This window comes from Mangifera indica, chromosome 3 (assembly GCF_011075055.1).
Source record: "Mangifera indica cultivar Alphonso chromosome 3, CATAS_Mindica_2.1, whole genome shotgun sequence".
Taxonomy (NCBI): Eukaryota; Viridiplantae; Streptophyta; class Magnoliopsida; order Sapindales; family Anacardiaceae; genus Mangifera; species Mangifera indica.
The window spans coordinates 3053480-3076274 of record NC_058139.1 but is presented as its reverse complement, the minus strand read 5'-3'; the positions used below and the strand labels follow the sequence as shown (position 1 = coordinate 3076274).

The following is a 22795-nucleotide window of genomic DNA, read 5'->3' as shown; positions in this document are numbered from 1 at the left end:
GGTGACAAAGACATCGAAGAGATCTGAAATCTCTTCATTAAAGAGACAAAGAAATCATCCAACGAAGAGGTTTCAAACCTTTTCAAACAAAGACCTTGTCTTCATCTCTAATAAGAGTTTAGATTTGGTAGAGTTTAGGGTTTTATGATAAAATGATGATTTTGTCTTTATTTTTAATAGAAAATTTTAATTTATGCATGAATATTTAAATTTTTTAAACCTTACAGGTATGTAATTGTATCTATATTAAAACTTAGGTGGGAAATAGTGCTTTGGCCAGTCAAAAAATAATAGAATAGATCAGATGTGCTTCTTCAAAATTGTAGTCTAAAAAGGAAAGAAAAGAAAAAATAGATATTCAGGGAAAGGAAAAAACACAAGAAAAAATAAAATTGATATATTTATTTATTTATTTCTAATATAGTTCTCCCTAAATTTATTATCTAATCTCGTAAAACCAATAAATTTTAAATATTAAAAATAAAAGAAGATAAAATTAGAATATCCTTTACGTTTATCAAAACAATTACATCGTATATATTCTTCTTTTATCATAGCCATACAAATTAGAATCATTGATCAAGTGCTAAACAATTACAAGACCAAATTTAAATGAACTCTTTTCAAGAATCTATTAATTTAGTTGTCCTTATTGTTTTTCTGTTTTTCAAATACTATATAAACTCTTTTAAAAAATTGCTTAAAATCTTCACAATTTTAGGAATTTTATTTACAATTTTAGGAATTTTATAATAAAACATTAGAAAATACCCAAAAATATTTGAATAGAAAACATATTATTGTTTTTTTTTCTTACTTGGGAAAGGATAAGTTTCTTTGAATAATGGTAATAATTGACATCCACAAAAATGACTGGACACTAAAGGTAACAAACAAATTTTCCTATCTGAGGCTCTGATTTGCCAAAGGTAACATGGCCCCAGCACAACTTTCCAGGACGAAAGCACCATGAAGAAAAAGCTTGAGCTTGAAGAAGATAAAAATGAGCTTGAAATCCTCAAGGCTGTGGCACAAGCCTGGCATGCCCATTCTGGTGGCTCTAGACCCACCAGTGAGTTTGATGCTTATCGACGAAATTTCAGAACTCAGCCCTCAAGATTCAAGCTAGAAGCAATGAACAAGTCATCACTGCCGCCTAAGGACAGCACAAATTGGGATTTCAGGCAATCACTGTGGGATGCATACGAGCTTGTGACTGTGTCCAAGAAGTTAGAAGCGGGGCTGGTTTTAGATCATCCGGTTTCTGGGTTAAATGATTCTGTTCAGGTCCCTAAGAAACGCAGAGACAGTAAGAATAGCCTTAGAAATTTATTCAATCGATTTTCTTCCAGGAGATTCAATGATGTTCAAGTTTCTGTTCCCGAAGAGGATGACAGTCAATTTTGACCTGTGCAACACTGTAAATGTAACCGGTACGAATTGTGTGTGCTTATTTCTATATTCGAGTTAGATGACAACATTTTTCCTCCTGTTTTGCAATTATGAAGGATGGAACCTGATCATGCTACCATCAAAATATTCTTTTCTTCAGCAAATTTACTTTCAAGAAGAAACCTTTCAAGCTGTCAGCATTTGATAAAGTGGAAATTTGTTGTAGTTGTCTGAGATAATCAAAGAGTGTCATTAAATTAGATATGCTAAGGATAGAACCTCTGTTTTTTCTTCCACTTAAAGTGTTTTTGTTCATTTGGAATTCACTTAAAGTTAGAACTACCTACAGAAAATGACTCTAAAAGGTTGGGTGAAATGAAGATAACCAAATCTCTGATTCATTTAATCTCAGTTCAGCAAAACATACACTTCATCATTCTGTTTGAATCCTATTCAAGTCATACAGTTTGTTGATGAAAGGAGGTGAAATTAAGAGGATAAAACATTTGCAGAACAGCAAAAGGCACATTTGAGAAAAAGCACCAAGTATAATAATCAATTATAGCATACTAATTTTTTTTCTCATAAAACACTGGAATTAGCAATGAACATCTTATAAGGCCACATATTTAATATATAAAATGCATGCCATATATCCAAGCGCCATAGCTAAAGTACTATTAAAGAACAAAGCAAGCTTAGCTAACACATTAAAGACAGGTTATTCAAGTGTATTGGTAAAAGCTAAAGGGGTACTTTGACTACTACATTTTGAAGGTCTTCCATTTGCACAATTCAAATCCCCTGAGTTTCTTCTGGATGAAACCATCAGCTTTGACGTCAATGCTGTCTTCTTGAACTTCAGCTTTCTCTTCTGATATGTTACTTTCAACAATCTCAGCATGATCGCTCAGTTGAACCTTCTTTTCGGAAGAATTCTTGCTCTTGGGAGGCTGTTCTTCTTCTCTAGGAGTGTAATTGTTCTTGAAGGCCCTGTGTACATTAGGGTATTTTGGCTGACGGGGGACATCTGGGACAACGCTAGGCATTCTCTCGATTCTTGATACGTGAGCATGATAATCTGGGGATGTCTTATCCCAACTGTACTGCAGGTTGGGAGTAAAGCCAGAGCTCTTCTGCATTGCTATATCCCCCTCGTCAACTACGAGAAGTAGTAGAAACAAACAATTTATAGACCAACCATACAATTTTCTTTATTCTCAAAAGATAAGAGAGAACCAAATTCGCCTTTTATCATCAATAATTCAGTCGCAAATCTGCAAGGAACATGATGCTTTAAACACAAATGGGTGAGAGTCCATCATGCTGGATCTTGGAATCAGTTTTCCCATCATGACAAAGAAAACCACTACCTTTGTTGGATGCTCAAATGCCGATATCAAGAACAAAATTATTCTACGCGAATAACAGCAGAGACACAATCCGGTCTCACCAGCCATGCAAGCATTTCATTGAAAAAAGATTCTGCTGGCAACTTTGTGATTAATAATAGCAGTTGATGTAAGCTTCACACCATTGGCACTCAAGCCTGTCAATCTATATAAAGAAGATTTCCTTTCACGTCACCTGCAAAAAGACCCTGGTATTAAATTGGATAATTAATTCAGAGTTTTTGAAACTTTAGACTCCCTTGGAAAACCTTAACCATTGTTCCATCTCTCCTGAGCTTTATCATGTTATTTTCGCCATAAAAAAATGAGTCGATTGTTTCATTTTCTAATAGTATAAGATTCTCAATCAAATAGAAGATCTCTGATTAAAAAATAAGTATTTTCTCTCAGAATATTCGAAAATAAATTTATGGTGAACATTATGATAGGAAATAAAAAGAACACTCTGGTCTAATTAATATGTGTGTCGTTTATCTGTAAAACAACAAATTCCGGTGCTTACTGAATAATGTTATTTATTCAAGTGGAAAACGCCTTAAATTTGAAGACACGCACAATTGATTTGTCTTTCCTCCTTTTGCCTTTGAATCGTTTTCTATATCAAGTGGAAAGCTTTCTTGTAAACATTTACCTGATTCCTCACCTATCAGAAAACAGTCCACACAAAATGGTCTTTACACTTCATTACTTTCCCGCTAAAACAATAACGGCCATAACTACCAATACCCAGTTCCCAGAAAACCCTAAAGCCCTAATCCTGAAAAAATGCAAAACCGTAAGGGACTTGAAACAAATCCACGCCCACTTAATCAAAACCCGTCTTCTTTTCAACCCCACCACCACCGAAAACCTTCTAGAATCCGCCGCAATAATCATTCCCACAACCTCAATGGACTATGCACTGTCCATTTTTCGCAAAATCGAAGAACCTGATCCATCAGCTTATAACATCATGATCAGAGCCTTCACCCTGAAGCAGTCTCCTCAAGAAGCTATGAATTTATTCAAAAACATGTATGAAATATCGGTACAACCCGACCACTTCACTTTCTCCGGTACAATAAAAGCTTGCTCAAGGTTAAGAGCGTTGAAAGAAGGTGAAGAGATTCATGCCCAGATTTTGAAATCTGGGTTTGAGTTCAATGAATTAGTTTGTAATACTTTGATACACATGTATGCAAATTGTGGGAACATAAAGTCTGCGCGTAAGGTGTTTGATGGAATGTCTCGGAGGGATGTTTTTACATGGAATTCAATGTTTTCGGGGTATGCTAAGAGTGAGTATTGGATGGAGATTCTAAATTTATTTAACGAAATGCGTGAGTTGGGTGTTGGATTTGATGAGGTTACATTGATTAGTGTTTTGACTGCTTGTGGGAGACTTGGTAATATAGAATTAGGAGAGTGGATTTGGGAGTATGTAGAATCAAATAGGCTTAAAGGTAGTGTTAATTTAGTGACATCAGTTGTTGATATGTATGCAAAATGTGGTTATGTTGTGAAAGCCAGGAGATTGTTTGATCAAATGGATCACAGAGATGTTGTTGCATGGAGTGCCATGATTTCCGGGTATAGCCAAGCAAGGCAGTGCAAGGAGGCACTTGAAGTTTTTCATGATATGCAAAATGCAAATGTGGAGCCTAATGAGGTTACTATGGTCAGTGTACTTTCTTGCTGTGCTGTTCTTGGAGCTGTAGAAACTGGTAAATGGGTTCACTTGTATGTAAAGAAGAAGAAAATGGAGCTTACTGTTACCCTTGGAACTGCACTAATTGATTTTTATGCAAAGAGTGGGCTTATAGATGATGCGATTGAAGTGTTTAAGCAGATGCCTTTAAAGAATGTCTTCACCTGGACTGTGCTAATTCAAGGCCTTGCTTATAATGGAAAGGGAAAAAGGGCACTTGAGTTTTACCGTTTGATGCGTAAAAAGAATATTGAACCAAATGAGGTGACTTTCATTGCTGTTCTTTCTGCTTGTAGTCATGTGGGAATGGTTGATGAGGGTCGGGAATTTTTTGTCAGTATGAGCAGAGATTTTGGTATTGAACCAAGGAGGGATCACTATGGTTGCATGGTAGACATTCTTGGTCGTGCTGGGCTGATTGAAGAGGCATGTCAGTTCATAAAGAACATGCCCATTCAACCCAATGCTGTCATATGGAGAACATTGTTGGCTGCGTGCAGGGTTCATAAAAATGTTGAAGTTGCTGAGCAATCATTGAAGAACCTAGTTCTGTTGGAACCCTTGCATAGTGGAGATTACACACTTCTATCTAATATTTATGCATCAGTGGGCAGATCGGAGGATGCATTGAAGGTAAGGAATGAGATGAGAGAGAAGGGAATAAAGAAGATACCTGGTTGTAGCTTGATTGAATTGGATGGAGAGATTTATGAATTCTTTGCTGAAGAGAATTTGCATTCACATTCTAAGCTGATATATAAAGCAACTGAAAACATGATAAAAAGAATCAAATCAGCTGGCTACATACCCAACACGGCAGATGCAAGACTTGATGCTGAGGAAGATGATAGGGAAGCTTCAGTTGCTCACCACAGTGAGAAACTGGCAATTGCCTTCTGTCTTATCAAAACTTCTGCTGGAACTACAATTAGAATTTCGAAGAATCTTCGAGTCTGTGCAGACTGCCATAATGCAACAAAGATAATATCAAAGGTATATAATAGAGAAATTATAGTTAGGGATCGGAATCGCTTTCACCATTTTAAAGAGGGATTTTGTTCCTGCAATGACTACTGGTAGACACACATTGTAGTTATCAGTAAACCATGCACATTTATTTTAGCCCTCCGATATTAGGCTTAAAGTATTCATTTATTAGAGGACTTCGACAATTTGAGCTTCACGATCTAAGTTTGAGCATGTTTTACATTCTTCAGATATTTAATTCCGGGAATAATAAGCAGTATATATTTGTGTACATTTGAAAAAAAATTATCAATGCAGCGATAGTATATTCTTTTAATGTGTTTATTATTTTCTTGTTGATTAGATCTTTTAGACGAATAAAATCAATTTCCCCTTTTGAACTACCCCAGCATCCTTGTCAAAGTAACCATAATTTTCTGTCAATTTCTCAACTTTTTGGCCAATCTCTTACATAAGAGTTGCAGCTGGAATAACCCATTCCAGGTTACTACCAGCTCCCCCTTTCATCTTCTTACACTGGATTTGGTTGAATTTCCATCATTTTTGCAAGTTACAATCAAACATCACACCTATATCCAATCAAAAGCTTCTAATTCATGATGAGAAAAGCTACTCGAGTGAAAACTATGACCCTATCAAGAAAGAAAATTTAGCAATGGCAGTATCAAGTAGACACACTGCAGTATTTTCATCTTAGCTTCAACAAAAATGTAAGATATTAATTTAAACTTTTGAGATGTTATCACAATGTACCCAGTGGACTACAGCCCTAATGTTTCAAGCGCTCCCAGCAGGTATTCTTTTAACCCCAGGATGAACAACTGTTCTTCACATAACAATTTATCACTACAGGGTTAATAACACTGGTTAAAGCAGAAAAAGAAACTTCTTGTTTTGTTTTCCATATTTGCTTTAGGAGTTTCCCCAGTGTCACACACTGCCATCAATGAGCTTGTACCAGGAGATTCTGGTGGCAATATAGTGTTCTCAGGGGTGAAAATTCGTGGAGGAATCGCAGGCTCAGGTGGAGCAATTGTAGAAAGATAATTAAGAAGCATTTGGATTATTTGACTGAAATTAGGCCGAGCATTTGGATCCTCCTTCCAGCATGAAGTTAGAATGATAGCCAATTCCTCAGGGAGGTTCTCTGCACTAGGCCTCACATTCTGAAACAGCAAAAACCGTCTTAAATTAGCAGAAAAATAAAGACGTCTGAGAGTAACTAATATATAAAGTATTGTTAATAAGAATTACTATATGAGAATACTGCATGAATAGAGAAGAGACTATTACTTTGAAAGCAGCAGCGTATGCTGCCTGGAGATTTGACATGCCTTCAAATGGCAGTTTGTTGTGCAATAGTTCCCACAACACGATCGCAAAGCTATAGGCATCCACTTTATGGTTGTAATGCTTTTTTTCTCCCTGCCTTAATGTCACAGTACTGTATAACTGCCACCAAACAGAAGTCAAATCAAGCATGACTTATGATATAGTTGAAAGAAAAAGACAGATATAAGTTCTTGTTAGAAAAGAAAGATAACCTCAGGGGCCATCCAACGATATGTCCCAGTTTCAGCAGTCATCATCTCAGTTAATGACTCTTCTCTTGCTAAGCCAAAATCTGCTAGTTTAACTGTTTTATGGTCTGCTGTCAACAGTAAGTTTTCTGCACAAAACTTAATTATGAGTTCAAAATGGGAAAATGATTTCCCTAACATATATAAAACACAGCAAAAATCCAAAACCAATGGAGGAACATGTTGGTCTTCTCACAGATTCACCAACCTAGATGCATTTAACTAAACCAAAGTTGGGAAAATGTTCAAATTGTTTATTAAGTTAAGCAATGCAGATATAGATTCTGAGAAAATAAAGACAACTGGTACATAAAATTTGTTAGTACAGTAAAGCTTTTAGCCCATGTTTAAAATCTAGCTTCTTTTTTTTTTGGATAAAATCAGGAAGTCTGGCTAAACTATTATAGTCAGGATTCCCTCATTCTGCAAACTAGTATTCTCTTTAACATTTTGAGGAAAAGATGTACAATTTGTTACAAGCAACAATCTCAACAAACAGTTCATAAGTACTTTCTGAGTAACTCAACCAAATACTTGATGAGGCAGTACTATGTTTGCATGAATGAAGGACAATTTGTCACTGTATGGATTCAATCAAAAGCAGAGATGTATCTTTAAAATTTTGCTTGATAAAAAACAATTCAATTTCATGAAAGTTCAAGAACCCCACCAACTTTAGTTCATGAGTGCTAATCATTAATTTCTATTGAACACATCAATAAATCCTTGCACCCAAAAGTGAACATACTTGATCATACTTAATTAAGCCATATAATTAGATGATAACACAGTTAACTTGTGATAAGTAGTTGATTATCTAAAACTCAAGGTCTTTAAAATGTGGGAAGTACAGTATTCTCACTTTTAAAGACCACCCCGGTACACAATGTAATGAGATAAAGTGCCGTTCAAAAATTTGAGAATTCACTTACCTTGTTGCATCTTCAAAATTCAAAGACGCAACAAAGAAAAGATGAGAATGATTACCAGGTTTCAGATCACGATGTATGATTCCATGGGAATGCAAGCATTCCATTGCACGAGCAATATCAAGAGCAAAACCAATCACAACACAAGTGTCTAAGCACCTTGGCCTCATGTTCAGCAAGTGTTTACGCAATGTCCCACCCAATAAGAGCTCTGTAACTATCACCATTACAGGCTCTTTACACGCACCAATGAACTGTTGACAAACAAATATTCAGCATTCAACATGGATCATCTATCAATTGTAATTTCCGCTGCAACTATAACAATAAAAAAATAAGAGGGTTGACTATCCTAAGAGCCCTGAAATCAAATCCAACCTTCACTAAATTTTTATGTTGAACTCTGGATAACATTGAAACCTCTCTAGCGAACCGTGATTCTCTCTTAGCAATTTCCTCTGGAGTTTCTCCTTTATGAACAATTTTAATTGCAACAGTCTGGTTTTTATATCTGAAGGGAACACAACAAGCTGTCAGTCTTAGTGTAATCACTCAAAAACCTCAAAAGTCAGATCCCTTTAAGCCCTTTAATCAGCTTCATTGACAATAGACAGAATGTACAATATAAATCTTACCATTTTCAACAAAATGGAAGATTTCTATTTTATAGATATGCAAAACCAATTAAAATTTCCACAGAAAACCCACAAGTAAATCACAGATTACTAGTTTTAAAACACAAAAAAGACATGAGGTTTCTGGTGTTGTCCAAAATAGATCAAATCTTGCAAATTTAAAGATAACATTTCTCTTAATAAATTGGGGAAGCCTAGAAATCAAAGGTGGTAAACTTGTCACTTGTGAATCCATATAGTGAAAGAAGAAAAACCATAATCTGAGACTCACTTCCCCTCGTACACTTTGGCATGAGCTCCCTCACCAATCCTTGGTCCAACAAAAAGATGTTTGGGATCAATTAGCCATTTTGCATCCAAATTGAACTCGTCAGCAGAGTAAAACCTATTCCCAGATTCCATACTTCTAAAACAAGAAAAAATTTCAACTTCTACATACATGTATCAATATTAACAAAGAAAGTGGAGCAGGCATGAGGCATTTATGATAAAAATCACACATGGGAGCACAAAAAAGACAGCATTGAAAAGCTCATTCAGGGAGTGTATGGATAAGCTGACAAAAAAATCAGAAGTAAACATGACATGCTCTGTTGATAACCACATCTCAAGAATGAGAGGCAGAGATGTAAACTCATAGTTTGATGGCTAAAATGTCCTAGAGGTGGCAAACGTAGGGAAGTCCACATGTAGTGTAAAGAGAGAGAGTCACAAGAAAAACCAAAGAAAGCAAGAAAGAAAGCTCAAACCCCAAAAGAAATTGATAGAAAATCATGGGGAAAAGAGAAGAATCCCCATAAAGAGGGACAGTGAAGAGAACCAATCAACAAAGGATCAAGTAAGGAGGAAATAATATTTTAAAGAGCAAATGTAGAAGCCATTAAGAAGGATAAATAAAAATGAAGACGGGTAGATGGATTAATAAAGAATGTTGAAGAGCACGGAAGTTGAGTGTTGATGCATAGACAGAATCATGGAAGGGACTGAGTTGAGTTGAGAAAGAGAAGAAGAAAAAAAAGAAAGAGATATTTATGAGCAATGCAATAAAGACAGTGGGAGCCATAAACTAATTAAAAGCACATGGAAACTGATCTTGTCAAACATGTGGACAACGACCCATTTTTGCTTAATCACCATTTACATACTGTCTAACTATTTCATTTCCATTTACCCATTTTACTTTCTATTTTGAATTCTTTAAGGCCAAACACTTATTCCCACTCAAAGATTATTTATTTCCTAAATTTTTATCTAAGAATTTTTAAAAACCTTTTTACTTACTTATGAATTATTAAATTTATTAGTTTTAAAGATAAAATTATTATTTTACATATAATATTAAAAATAAACTAAAATTTTATCTTATTTTTCTCATAAAATTTTAAAAACTAATAATTTTTTCTTTAAGCTAAGTTTTAAAATATAACATTTCTCTTATAGGGTTTATTTTTCAATTCCTATCTTTATTTTTAATAGTACAGATAAAATAATGATTTTGTCTTTAAAACTAATAGATTTAACAACATATAGATAGATAAAAAAGTTTTTAAAAGTTAAAGGATAAGAATTTTATATTAAATATTTGTGCTAGAGCAATTTTTTAAGTTGTTAAAGGATTTTGAACAAATTTATGGTTTTAGGTTTATAAGATGAAATTTATTATTATTTTGGTAATTGAGTTATGAATGTTGTTTGAATGGGATTAGAGTAAATTTTTTAGTGAAATAGGCAAAGTGTAAACGTTCTTTAACAGAAGGTTATTTTAATTTTACTTTCTATTTACCAAGGGGGTAAGTGTAAACGTTATTAGGGAACAAGACAGTCATAATTTTTTGGTCTTTAAATTGGGGTTTGGTTTGTGCAACCTCTACTCAATTCAACTCAACTATGGACTTACGTGTAAACAAAATAGAGGGTTATTGTGATTTTCCTTTCGTATATACTTGAGATTAATTAGTATAAAAGTTTTTGGTTAAGAGAGGGAGGGATATTGTAAGTTTCCTTCATGAAATTAGGGTTGTCCAATTTACTTAAACTCTACGTAAACTTGAATTCATGTATATTGGAACAATAAATGTGAAAATTCTTAACGAATAAGGGGGCCTTTGCTACCATAATTTTCCTTCGCACATGCTAAGGTTGTAAGGTAAATATTTTTCACGAAGAGGGTGAACTCATTTATTTCAATGTTCAATCAACAATTTGTAACATTTTTATGATTTTTTTGTTTGAATTTGTTCAATTTATCCGTGGACTAACCATTTTGTTAAAAAATATATCATTAGAATGAAAAGAAAAAACAAGGGTTTGACGGGACAATCCTAAAATAACATTGAGAAGTTCTCGGTTACGAGGTTATTCCAAGAGACATCTTTTGGGATCTTTCTCAACTCAGACTCATCCAGATTCGGTAGTGTATTGATCTATTCAGTGCTACCAAGTTTTGATTCAATTTGACTGGGATGCACGTTGGACTCAGCCCCTACAAGTTTGCTCCGGCAAGTTTTGAGCTTCGGTCACTGACCTATCACCATACATTCTCTCGGGATATTGAAAGACGTTTTCATTTGAATAAGAGGACAATGAGATACAGTGACCTGATCTATGCGTTTGAAGACGTGCCATAGAGTGAGAATGATGGAGGCGCAGTGAATCAGCTATAGCCTAACCACTAACCAGAACACCATTAAGCTAGCTACTCTAGCCTAACCGACAATTTCTGTGGCTTGCGATGCATCCAGCAGGACCATAAACATGAATATTCATTTATAATTGTCAAGAATATATAAACTTGAACACATAAAAAACTTATATAAATATATATATATATATATATATATATATATATATATATATATATATATGTATTTAGCAAGTCAATTAGGTCCAAAATACCGAACACCCATTAAAAAACCAAAGTCTGAGAAGTTCACTAGGAATTATATCATCTAAAACACATAAAAGTTCGGTCTCTTATTGAAAATATTTACTACTTAACAGCTTGAAGAGTCTTCGTCAACTAAGCCTTCTCCCCAGTCAGAAGATCCATGACAACACGCTTGATACTCCCATTGTTCTTCTCGAGCAACCTCCTGTTCATTTCTTCATCACAGAATCCCTGCAACCACAATCAATCCGCATCTATTTCAGCTCCAAGATATACGGCTAAGAAAACGACTTGGAAACTCACCGTCTCCAACAGCTTAAAAAAACTAGGAATGAAAAATAACAGACGAAAAGAGCAAACAATAACTAGTAATAATTAATCCCTACATCAATTCCACACAGTTTTCAAGTATAACTCACCATCCCCTGCAGCTCAAGCATTGGATCCCACTCCGAAATACCGCAGAGATCATCCACAGATTGCTCTAAATCATACTCATTTTTCCTCAGAATCTCCTTGTTTAAATCAACCTGCTTGAAGCCCATCTCCTCAAGCTCCTTCAGGAGAGTCTGCTCAACAGCATATTTATCACTGATCTCCTCAGATGATATTGGCAAAGTTGTAAGAGAGGTTGATGAATGAGAGGCCTCAGCTAGGTCCACATCAGTGAGATCAATGATGGGATACAACACAGATGATGGAGGCCGTGGCAATGGCTGAGCAGAAGCTGAGCCACCATTACCAACCAGTGAGCCATCATTTATAGGGGAATTCTCCTCCTTTGGCTTTTTTTCAACCACTGGTTTTACAGGTTCAATGACTGGGTAAGAGTTGCAAGGCCCTTGCAAACTTCCATCCACAATGGGGTCAACATTCATATCTATAATTTCTAAGCTTTTGGGACAGTTGCTCTCAGGCGGCAAATTCAAGTTCAAGCCTTGAAAGCTAACACCATGGCCTTCCTTCAGAGACCCATCAACCTGTAAGGAAAAATAAAATATTAGTTATTCAATTTAACATCATATCATTTAAACAGAAATGGAATGCTTTTTAAAAGAAAGCAGTACCTGGATAAGAACCCACACACGCTGCCCAAATTTTAAACCAGAAGGTGACGTCACCCTCCAGTAAGAAATATAATGACCAGGCAACTTAGGTGCAGTAAAATCAACTGATATATCAAGCTCATTTTCCAAGGGCAAACCACCAGCCGGAACCTGCAATAAATTGAAAATATTACAAAAACCCATTCCAATGCTGAGAAACTATTCAATTAACATTAAAGGGACTTGACAACATCTCGAGAATTCAACAAATTATAAAATCATACCTTTATATCAACTGAAACTGCATTACTAAACCTATCTCCCCCAATCCACACGAGTTGTGTTCCCTGGGGCCACACTTGAGTACCGCTATTGCACATCCGCCATATCTTAGTGAATGGGGTGGATGGAGCCATTATAGTCCCATCTGAAACATTGACATCCAAAATGAACCGACTGTCTAACTTTGGCCTAGTATCCTTGATTCCAATGTGTCTCATCATAGGAGGTGGTGTTGGGAAACCATTACGTGGTGTTAAGGGAACAAGACACCTATAATTCTGTCTCTACAAATTCATAGAATAAACAAGAAGTCAATCCAAAATAAATACAACAGAAGAATTAAGTAAAGAAACAGATTCACTGAATATACATACATGATCATATGACCCTCTGAATGGTCTTGGATTTGGAAAATATACAGGCTTATCCAATCGAATGTAATCATTCTCATTGCCCATTGCAGCAAAGCAGATACTGCACAGATCATAATTATCTTTCCTGTAAAAGCACAAAAGAGATTAAAATACATATAGAACTTCCACTACAAACCAATGATCAACAATTAATAGATTTCTTACACTTTTGACTTGAATCGAGGTCCAGTAATGGGATGAACACCACAGCCATCACATTGGATGCCGCTGTGGAACGTTCCAACCGTGGCATTGCGATTCATGTTCAGATGACAAATGCGGCGTTGCCGATAAGTACCAGTTGAGTCATCTAACACAGGAGCTCCACTAAATGGAGACTCATTAGAAGCATTACCACCCAAACCCATGGCATGGGGTTGATCTGCATCAGAAGGCCTAGTTGGTGCAAGAGAAACATCAAACTTGCCAATGTGTTGACCACCGATATTCTTTGCCTCATTCCTATCAAAGGGAGGTAGAATATCAATATCATTTGGTACATGGATCACATTTGAGCTTCCAGAAGGAACTGAACCAATCTGTGGGATTGTATTCAGATTAACAGCAGGTGCCAAGACTCCTACAGAATTTCCAGCATCACACTCTTCGCTACTCATGGTGTTTAGGTCCATGGGTTTTGAATTTAATGATACTTTTCTCAGGCCACCACCCCTTGGTGCATTTGGATCTTTAAGAACTGAAGAATCCACAAAGTTTTCAGATGCCCCAGTATGTCCACTTGACTCTGCATCTGCTTGAAACTGGGGAACTTCATTCAGCTGAGAAATACCCAACTTCAAAATGCCCTCAGCAAGATCTGCAAAAATTGGACTTGAGGATGATGCCTTTGAAGTCAAGTCAAGAGATAGCTTCAACAGTGTTTCAAGCAGTGGCATTGGCACTGCTTTCAATGCTTCAGCAACCTTATTGTTAATGTCAGTTAATGGATGCTGTACACGGGGGGATCTCAAGGGAGTAGAACTTCCACTTGATCTTGTAAAAGCTTTCCCAAATTTTTCATTCTTCAGCTGAATGTCAATTCTCAAGAATTTGAGACGCTGCTTCATCGCATCAAGCAGGTCATTGTCATCAACAAGAGTTACCATGTCACCATCTTCATCAATGTAAGTCAACCCAAGATCAGCATCTTGAGGAAAATTAAAGAGACCTATGATCTTCGCCCTTAATCCATCAATATCAAGATCCAACTTCTCATTTTCATCCACGCAAACATTAAAGCGCCTAAGTGTATCTCCATATTTAACCTGTAGAGAGTTCACCACAAGCTCAATCAGAATCAAACTGGAACAATTATAAGCTATGTATGCAAAAGTGCAACAAATTATGAACACCAAAGAAAGAAATAGGAAGTATATCAGAATACCATATCTAGTATCCAAAAAGAAAATACTGAAACAATTTAAGTAGAGCAATGAATAAGCAAGGAGGCATTTCATCAAACATATGCACAAAGAATTGTTAAAATAATATTATCGTCTCACTCTTCAAAAAGTTTCAAAACCACGGAGACTTGAGATATTGTCCATGTCACCATCCGTAGTAGAAAAGTGGAAACATTAGACATGCAGTCAGTGCTTTGCAACTGTAACCATCCTTCAGAGAAGGTTATTTGGCTAAATTTAATTCAATGCTTAAGAAATTAAGAGAATACATCTGCAGTACTTTGCTTCAAGCATTAATGCTTTTGCTTTTCAGTTTACAATAAATTCACCTTGTAAACATTTTTCTCTTTATAGAAGAAGAAGCGCTCACATATACAATACCCAACACAATAACAATTTTCTAATATCAAATGATTCAATAACCTAATAAGAGTTTATCAGCAAAAAGAAAAAATAAAAATTATTATAAAAAAGAAATCTCACTCAAACATGATCGATAGAGTTTAATTTGCAAACATCAAAGCATGATAAAGTTAAGGCTTCAGAAAAACTAAACGAAAATACTCATCGGTCTTAGCATCTCCACCAGAGAAATTAAAAGTCAATAATAAAATTAACATCACACCCACTACAATTACACTGTAAAATAAATTCTCTAGACCCAGAAATATAAACCATCCAAACAAATTAAATTTAATCTCCAAAAATCAATCAGAAAAAGCGATCGAACACCTAAGACTCAATAATTTGAAATCAAGAAGCCAAAAATCAAACCTTGATAACCATAGAAGACTCCATCGCCACAGACACTAAGAAGTCTCTTCCCACGAACCAGACAGTATATAAAACGAAACTTCCAAAATAAATACGAAAAAAAAGAGAAAAAGAAAATCCCAAACCCTAATCAACCTTTAACCAGAGTTGGATCAAAAGTTAAATTGATGAAACATTCAAACTACAAATCGGAATAGATTACGACGAGATATTAGATATCTTAACCCGAATTCAGCGCTCCCTCTCACACAATAGACCAAAGAGAAAATAAAATTATATGTATGAAAATTTAGCTCACTCCAATGGCGTGGGTATTTAATTTAGGGAGTTTTGGATTTTGCTTAGCCCATAAGAAAGACGTTTCAGTTTTTCTAAAGGAAGAGAATTTGTGCCAAGGGACGGAATAACCTATATGCATCACCATCGTAAGTAGTTGTTTGTCTCTCGGATTTATAATTATGCCCTCGTTTTGGCCGACTTGGGCCAGTGGAATTATGCCACGTTCTATGATTTACATTTAGTTTCCTGGAGTTAGACACGGGGAATTATTTACGTTAATTTATTGCCTAATGATTTTTTTTTATGTGATCGGTATCCAATGGTCTAGAATATTTGAGTTCTAGTACAATTGCAATTGCATTAAGCCGATACACCTGACTCAGGGAAGCTTCTTGATTAGAAAAAAAATATACAGGGAAAATAGCAAAAAATTACCTCAAGTTTAGTGAGATCAAATAACCTCTGAAATGATTGTGAATCTAACAATGATCTACCACTTTTTATATTCAAAATTTAATATTTACCATGGAAGGGTAAATTAGATAATTTACTGAATTAATTAAAAATTCAGTGATCTTCAAACTATAATATTCTAAATTTAGAGACTCTTATAATTAATAAAATTAATAAAGTATTAAAGTTTTTAAGAAAAAAACTTTGAATTCTAATTGGTATAATAATTATAGATTCGATTCTTATACATCAAATTTATCAATTCAATCAATTAGAGCAGAGTCATTGGTTACCAAAAAAAAATTTTAATTCAATGTAAATAGAATTAATGATATTGGAGCTTCAAATTCTTGCATTTTATGTGGCTAGTTCATCCTTTGCTTGATTTGGAACTATATTGGATGAAATTTAGATGTCTTTGAAAGTTGGGACAATCATCGTGATCTTTTTAAAAACAACACAACTATAAGGGCTTCCCAGATATTTTCACACATATCTTGGGTAGGTTGGGAGTTGCATGTGATCGAGACTCTTCATGCAATTATCTTACTTAATCGAGTCCCTCATTCAAGTTTTTCTGATGAAAAAATAATTTTAATAAATCACTTTATACAATCTCATAGGATAATTAAATCTGGGTTTTTTGAATGATTTTTTTTTTTGGGGTAATCGAACACCTGCCCAAATTTGTTATACAGGTGAATTCACCTCAGGTAAATTAATATTTAATAAATATAATAAAAGTTTGAATTCAGATCTTAACTTCTACTAATTTTGTTAAAATGATTTTAATAAACAAACAAAGTGTTTATTTTGGAATTTCAGTAAGAGAAAATAAAGTTTAATGAGATATCTACATCAAATATTTATTTCCCACAACCACTTCCTTCAATATCTTACTATTTCAATTTAATTGGCAAATGACTAAATTCCAGCCTAGCGTACCTGCTGTCATCAATAATATATCTAGATTATTTCTTAATGCGGTCTAGTTTTACTAATAACAATTGATCCTTCTGATCTAGCCTTAATATTCTTATATTCTCCTAAGTCTGCAATGATCAAAATATTACTGGGGACAAGGCGAAGTAGAGGAGTACCAAGGGTGAAAACAAAGATGTTGTTATGGTTGTTTTGATTCCAAAGGCAAAGAGATTCATCGGTCTTAGATTAAAAGATGACGATGATGATAATGAGGAAGAAGATGAAGAAGAAAAGAGAATGGTATAATAGTTAATGAAAATAGTTCAGAGTGTGATTGAATTATTGAGTTGATGAAGGTTGAATGCTTGAGAAACGGAAATGGAAAGGAGTAGGAGGGCATGTGGTGCACATGGAGAAGCTGACAAAAAAGGAGTACAAACCTTCAGTAAAATTGATATGTTCAAAAGGAATCTGAGGTGTGTGCAGTGATCACAGTACTGTTGTAAACATGTTTTCCCATCTAGAATGAAAAGAAAGGGGATGAAAGTTGGAAAGTGCAGGCTTACTGGTGCAACTCTGACCCACGGGAACCAATAATTGTACCAAATTCATGGATGATAAAGAGGGGCCAGAGAATCTGCGGCAGAAAGAGTACTCTTAAGGTGACGAATAGGCTTTGATTCTCCCGAGGTTCATAGCAAAGACCCCAAATGAGAGCCAAAAGTTGATATGACCAACAATAATTTATGAAGAATTTCTACTTTTGCTCCACAACAATGCCACAAATCATCCCTTCTCTTATCCAAAAACTAGTCCTTTACAACCAACAAAAATCAAAAGATTTAATTAACATGCATATTAGATTATCTGGGCACTCAAATTTGTTCTTCTCTCTTTGATTTTAATTGCCCTGTGTTGTGCCGAAAGTAGAGATTAATACCTTCATGATGCCGTATCTGTCGGAATTGTGGAGGCAAGCACTCTTATCTTGGCCTTCCTTGCCTGACATAATAAGTTAAGCATAAGAACAACTAGAGAAAATTGAATAATATGCATATTAATATACCATTGATGGTTTAGATATTAGTATACTTCTTCTTTCCAGTTTATGCGCATTGTAATGACAAAAAGCAAAAGTGCTTGTAGGCCACTCCCAAATATGATTCCCATCCAAAGTCCCTGCAGAACTGGGACTCAGTAACACATGGATCATGATTCATGTATGCATATGCTTTCAAAATATTGACAAAATTCTTACCTTCCCTCCCAAGTGGAAGAAAAATGTTAGGCTTATAGCAGCAGGAAGGCCGACAAGGTAATATGCTGCTAAATTTACATATACACAAATCTTCTGCCGACCACACCCTCTAGCAATCCCTACAAGCATTGCGGTTAAGATTAAACTAGGATTATATAGTTTGGTTGAAATAAGCATGAGATACTCAAACATATGCATTAATTCTTCAATCAGAAAGTCTTATAGAAACACAAACCTGAAAATACAGCCTGCATTCCGTCCATAAAATTTGATATAGCAAGAACTAGCATTATGGATGCCAGATATCTTATTACTTCCAACTCATTGGTGTACATGTAGCCCCATATGTCCCTAGCAGCAACTGCAATGGAGCTTAGTAAAAGATTCTCCATGACAGCGAAGAATATGGCTATCAGCACTGCAAGATGTGCTGATTGAGGTCTCCCTGCCCCTAATTCGTTTGAAACTCTTGTGCTTTAAAGGGCCAAGATAAAGAGAAGAAAACATTCAATACAATATAGCAAGATTTGACAGTTGAGGAAGATCAAATATGTGTCGTGTTTTAGCTTATCTACCTTATGGCACACCCCAAACCAAAGGGTATCCTAAAAACCACTGAACTTGTGTTGAGGCTGCCAAACGAATTATTTAAGATCAGCAGCACACATATAAGCATATCCAATACTGTATAACTAACCAACACTATAGACAGGTTAATAATTAGTATTTGTGATAAGAGTAAAGACAGAAACCCTTGTTTATTTAGATTAGTAAAGGCAAAATATCTCAAGAGTTCAAGCGGAAGCACAAGGATAAGCAAACCTGATGGACATCATTGATGTTTCTAGCCTGGGATTGGAAAGAAAACCGGACATGAGAACCAAAAACTCATATGACCAGAATTCCAAGCTGAAAAATGACAGAAAACAATAATATCACACACTTTTTACGGACTTCCAGGCCGGTGAATGCGTAAAATATACCAAACTTACCAGACCATAAGAGCTGAAGGTATGCCTAAGCCAAGAAAGCTGCGGAGATTTTCCAGAGCCTCTCTGGAGAAACCCGTCCAAGTTGTCTTACACTTTGGAGAAAACTTGATGTAAATTGCCAGAATAAACACATTGCCCCAATAAGAGATGGCACTAGACAGGGCGGCTCCTTTGCTCCCAAACCCGAATCCGAAAATTAAAGTCCAACAAGTAAGGAGATGAAGCAGACTTGTGATCCCGGTACTTACCATCAACGGGAATACATTATTCTGGGCTTGCAAGAATCTTAATTGACACTGAAGAAGGCCTAGAGGAAGAATACTAGGAATCAACCAGCGACAATATATCCCTGACTCCAATGAAAATTGAGGGTCTTGTTTAAGGGTTGTGAAAATTTGCTCAGTAAAGGCCCATAGAATTGCTATAGGAAGACTTGCAAATGTAAGAACAAGCATTGCTCTCTGCATGTATACACCCAGCATGTGATTCTGTTTTGCTCCATACGCCTGTCCACAAAAGGTCTCCAGTGCACTTCCCATTCCGAGCTATTAATTAACAAAGTTTACTGGTAAAGTTAACTATAGAATAGTAGAACAAAATTTCATTAGTTTCCTTATAGTTTCATTAATTTTCATTTCTTGATATCGCATTGGCTTCTATTTTTTTCTTTTCCTTTCCAATTATGCCTCTTTTATTTTTTGAGGAAAAAAAAAAATCTTCCATTCAAAATGGTTTGTTTTGGATTATAAAGTCTAATAATCTTATATAATTTTGTTGTTTAGTGAACAATTGATTACTGTAGATATTGCATTGATTTACACATAATAGACCACTTGTTCTTATGATTTTTACTCTTAAAAAGTGTCTCATGAAGAAGGACTAAACAACAAACTTGTTCTATTCCTTTGGATGCTTTTGACATCATCACATCTTTATGAATGTAAGGCATGCGATATAATGTTAAAATTAGAGGTTGACATTCCAATGATTAGAAATACTACAATAATAAGAAAAGAAATTATTGAAATGGTGCCTTGGAAAGTATGACATCTAATCAAATAATTAATTAACTTTTCTGAGATTGATGATAAGAAGCATTCAGTTTCCAAATATGCGATGTGTAAGTGTAACAAGTATTAGATAGGACTAGGAGCAACTAAGAAAAGCTTACCACGAAACTATGACCAGTGACCCCTGCAAATGAAGTGGCCATGGAAGCGCTTGCGAGAGATAGCTCGCCAAGATGACCAACAAACATGACTGAAATCATCTGCAAGCTGTACTGTAAGAAACAAACCACAACCAGAGGTCCTGCCAAATGCATTTGCTTCTTCAACTCCTCCATCATCTCTGCTTTGTCACAGAATAAATTCTTGGACAGAATTGCACCAGTGTCAATAAGAGGAGACTCAAGAACAGATTCATCGTTATCTTCTTTCTCCATCTCACTTGGTTCTTCTCAAAAGTTTAAGGATAAACTCTCGAGATTACCGCTGAGTAATGAAGGATTTGTAATAGGAATCATACCTTTAATGAAAAAAACTAGGACAATTCTTTTGGGGACATTATTTAAATCGCCATTTTACCTTTTTATTAAGCAAAAAAGTCTATTTCCCTTATTTTTAAGCAAAAATATCTATTTTTTTATTTTTAAACAAAAATGCCCTAATTTTTTTAAAATACCAAAATTATTCTTCATCACATCTATATAAATTCTCTTACTCTCACTCTCATTTTTACTTAATATTAATTACTATGTGTTCATTCAAAAAAAATAAATTCGTATTTCTGAATTCGAATCGAATAAAATCAATTCGTAAAAATTACATTGAAAATAACATATTAAAAATAAATATATATATTGAAATACCCTAAAATGTCAATAATAAAAAAATCACTTGAAAATCTAAAAAAATATATCTGAATTTCGAAAACTACACGTTCAAATAGCTTATGAACAAGAAAACTGAAAAATTGATCTAAAATTTCATAATTACATTGTAAAACATGGCTAAAAAAACATATCATAATTACAAATGTCAAATTTAAAAAGAATATATTAAAAAAGTCTAGCCCGGTCACAAACAAGCTCAAAATCATAATATATTGAAATACTCTAAAATATCAATAATAAAAAAATCACTCAAAAATTTAAAAAGCACAAATTTGAATTTCGAAAACTACATGTTCGAATAGCTTATGAATGAGAAAACCGAAAAATCGATCTAAAATTTAAAGGTTGTTCAAAGTTGGTCTCATATTGGTCCTATAGTTTTAAAAAAGTTAATTTTCACCTAACCCACGGTTTTCAAGGACTGTCCAACGGTTCAATATAAAATTTCTCATGGACCCCCGTGGATCTCCCCCTCTTCCTCCTCCCTCTAAAATTTTGAAAACATTAAATTTCCCCTCCACCCCACAGACCTCTGTGAGAGATTATCGCAGCGCCAACAAATCTAATCCATTTTCTGGCCAAAAATCGTCATTTCAGCCTCTAATTTCAACACAAATAAAATCTACACATCCAATAACATAAACCCTTCAAGAAATTCAAGCAAAACAACCAAGAATCAAAACATTTTATGCATTGTTTAAAATTGAAACCCTAAACATTCAAACCTCAAAATCTCTCTCAAATCTCAATAATTCTAACAAAAAATTGATTCAAACAAGATGTGAGATGATGTATTATCCTTATTTGTCATTTCGATTGTCAAAAAATATGAAAAGTCAATAGAAAAGACGAAAACCTATTACACCCATGAAATATTCGAATTTTCTCTTATTTTAAACAGTAAATCCATGGAAAATATGAGGTTTATATATAAGGACAGTTTGATCATTTATCAAATTGAGAGCATTTTTGCTTAAATCTTAGGGTTTTGGACAGGTTCGCTAAACACCCTCTAGTTTTGAACATTTATTACAATTTCCCATTCTTTTGTTACGCAATCATCATCCATAGGAAAAAATAGAGATGCTTCTGATTCCTTTAGAAACAGTTCAGAAATGACACAAATTCAATAAAGCTAGTATAGAAACACCATGTAAGACTTTTGCTTTCCTGAATTAATGATTGGTAATCATGATCTAAGTAATTCTAATTAAAAATAGAACTCTTCTTAACACTTAAAACTCATCTAACTTATTATTCGTGACTACTTTTGGCAGTAAAATTAGTTGCCATTGAAAATTATGTTTTTAATTAGGAGTTAAAGTGGTATCATTAATTTAATTACTTTTTTTTTTTAATTCAATTCGAATTTTATATGTATACAGAGAGAGAGAGAGTTTAATCATTATATCATCAATAAAGCAACTTTAACTGCGTGTTCTTCCCCTTTTTTTTTTTTTTCTCAAAAGCAGCTCATGGAAGTATGACTTATTTTAAAAGAAAGCAAAACAACTCCAGTTGTATTCTATAATACTAAAACTTTATCATCTGGGTTTATGTGCCTTCAC

At 34.7% G+C, this 22795-nt stretch overlaps 5 protein-coding genes across 6 annotated transcripts; 2 read left to right on the top strand and 3 right to left on the bottom strand.

The window, feature by feature from the left end:
• Positions 1-893: 893 nt before the first annotated feature.
• On the top strand, positions 894-1688 carry LOC123210011. Its single transcript, XM_044628159.1, has 2 exons — positions 894-1433; positions 1501-1688. The coding sequence occupies exon 1, from the start codon at positions 970-972 to the stop codon at positions 1405-1407; it is 438 nt and encodes a 145-aa protein (XP_044484094.1). The 5' UTR covers positions 894-969; the 3' UTR covers positions 1408-1433; positions 1501-1688.
• A 1597-nt stretch (positions 1689-3285) lies between these two features.
• On the top strand, positions 3286-5794 carry LOC123211817 (pentatricopeptide repeat-containing protein At1g08070, chloroplastic-like). Its single transcript, XM_044630732.1, has one exon. The coding sequence runs from the start codon at positions 3313-3315 to the stop codon at positions 5569-5571; it is 2259 nt and encodes a 752-aa protein (XP_044486667.1). The 5' UTR covers positions 3286-3312; the 3' UTR covers positions 5572-5794.
• Positions 5795-6171: 377 nt separating this feature from the next.
• Positions 6172-9645, bottom strand: LOC123211818 (serine/threonine-protein kinase STY13). The gene is made up of 6 exons (XM_044630733.1): positions 8894-9645; positions 8366-8498; positions 8046-8241; positions 7023-7147; positions 6772-6930; positions 6172-6644 (listed from the first exon to the last, which is right to left on the bottom strand). Exons 1-6 carry the CDS (start codon positions 9061-9063, stop codon positions 6333-6335), a joined length of 1095 nt encoding a protein of 364 aa, XP_044486668.1. The 5' UTR covers positions 9064-9645; the 3' UTR covers positions 6172-6332.
• Positions 9646-11502: 1857 nt separating this feature from the next.
• On the bottom strand, positions 11503-15817 carry LOC123211450 (protein NBR1 homolog). The gene is made up of 7 exons (XM_044630191.1): positions 15428-15817; positions 13416-14515; positions 13212-13335; positions 12840-13121; positions 12577-12726; positions 11929-12489; positions 11503-11740 (listed from the first exon to the last, which is right to left on the bottom strand). Exons 1-7 carry the CDS (start codon positions 15449-15451, stop codon positions 11642-11644), a joined length of 2340 nt encoding a protein of 779 aa, XP_044486126.1. The 5' UTR covers positions 15452-15817; the 3' UTR covers positions 11503-11641.
• Positions 15818-17860: 2043 nt separating this feature from the next.
• LOC123212190 (protein DETOXIFICATION 16-like) lies at positions 17861-20869 on the bottom strand. 2 transcript variants are annotated; one of them, XM_044631256.1, is made up of 8 exons: positions 20505-20869; positions 19334-19878; positions 19164-19250; positions 18917-18973; positions 18577-18815; positions 18342-18460; positions 18176-18262; positions 17861-18085 (listed from the first exon to the last, which is right to left on the bottom strand). In XM_044631256.1, exons 1-8 carry the CDS (start codon positions 20775-20777, stop codon positions 18026-18028), a joined length of 1467 nt encoding a protein of 488 aa, XP_044487191.1. In that variant the 5' UTR covers positions 20778-20869; the 3' UTR covers positions 17861-18025. The 2 variants fall into 2 exon arrangements, with proteins under 2 accessions (XP_044487191.1, XP_044487192.1); XM_044631257.1 differs by lacking the exon at positions 18176-18262.
• Between the last annotated feature and the right edge of the window lie 1926 nt (positions 20870-22795).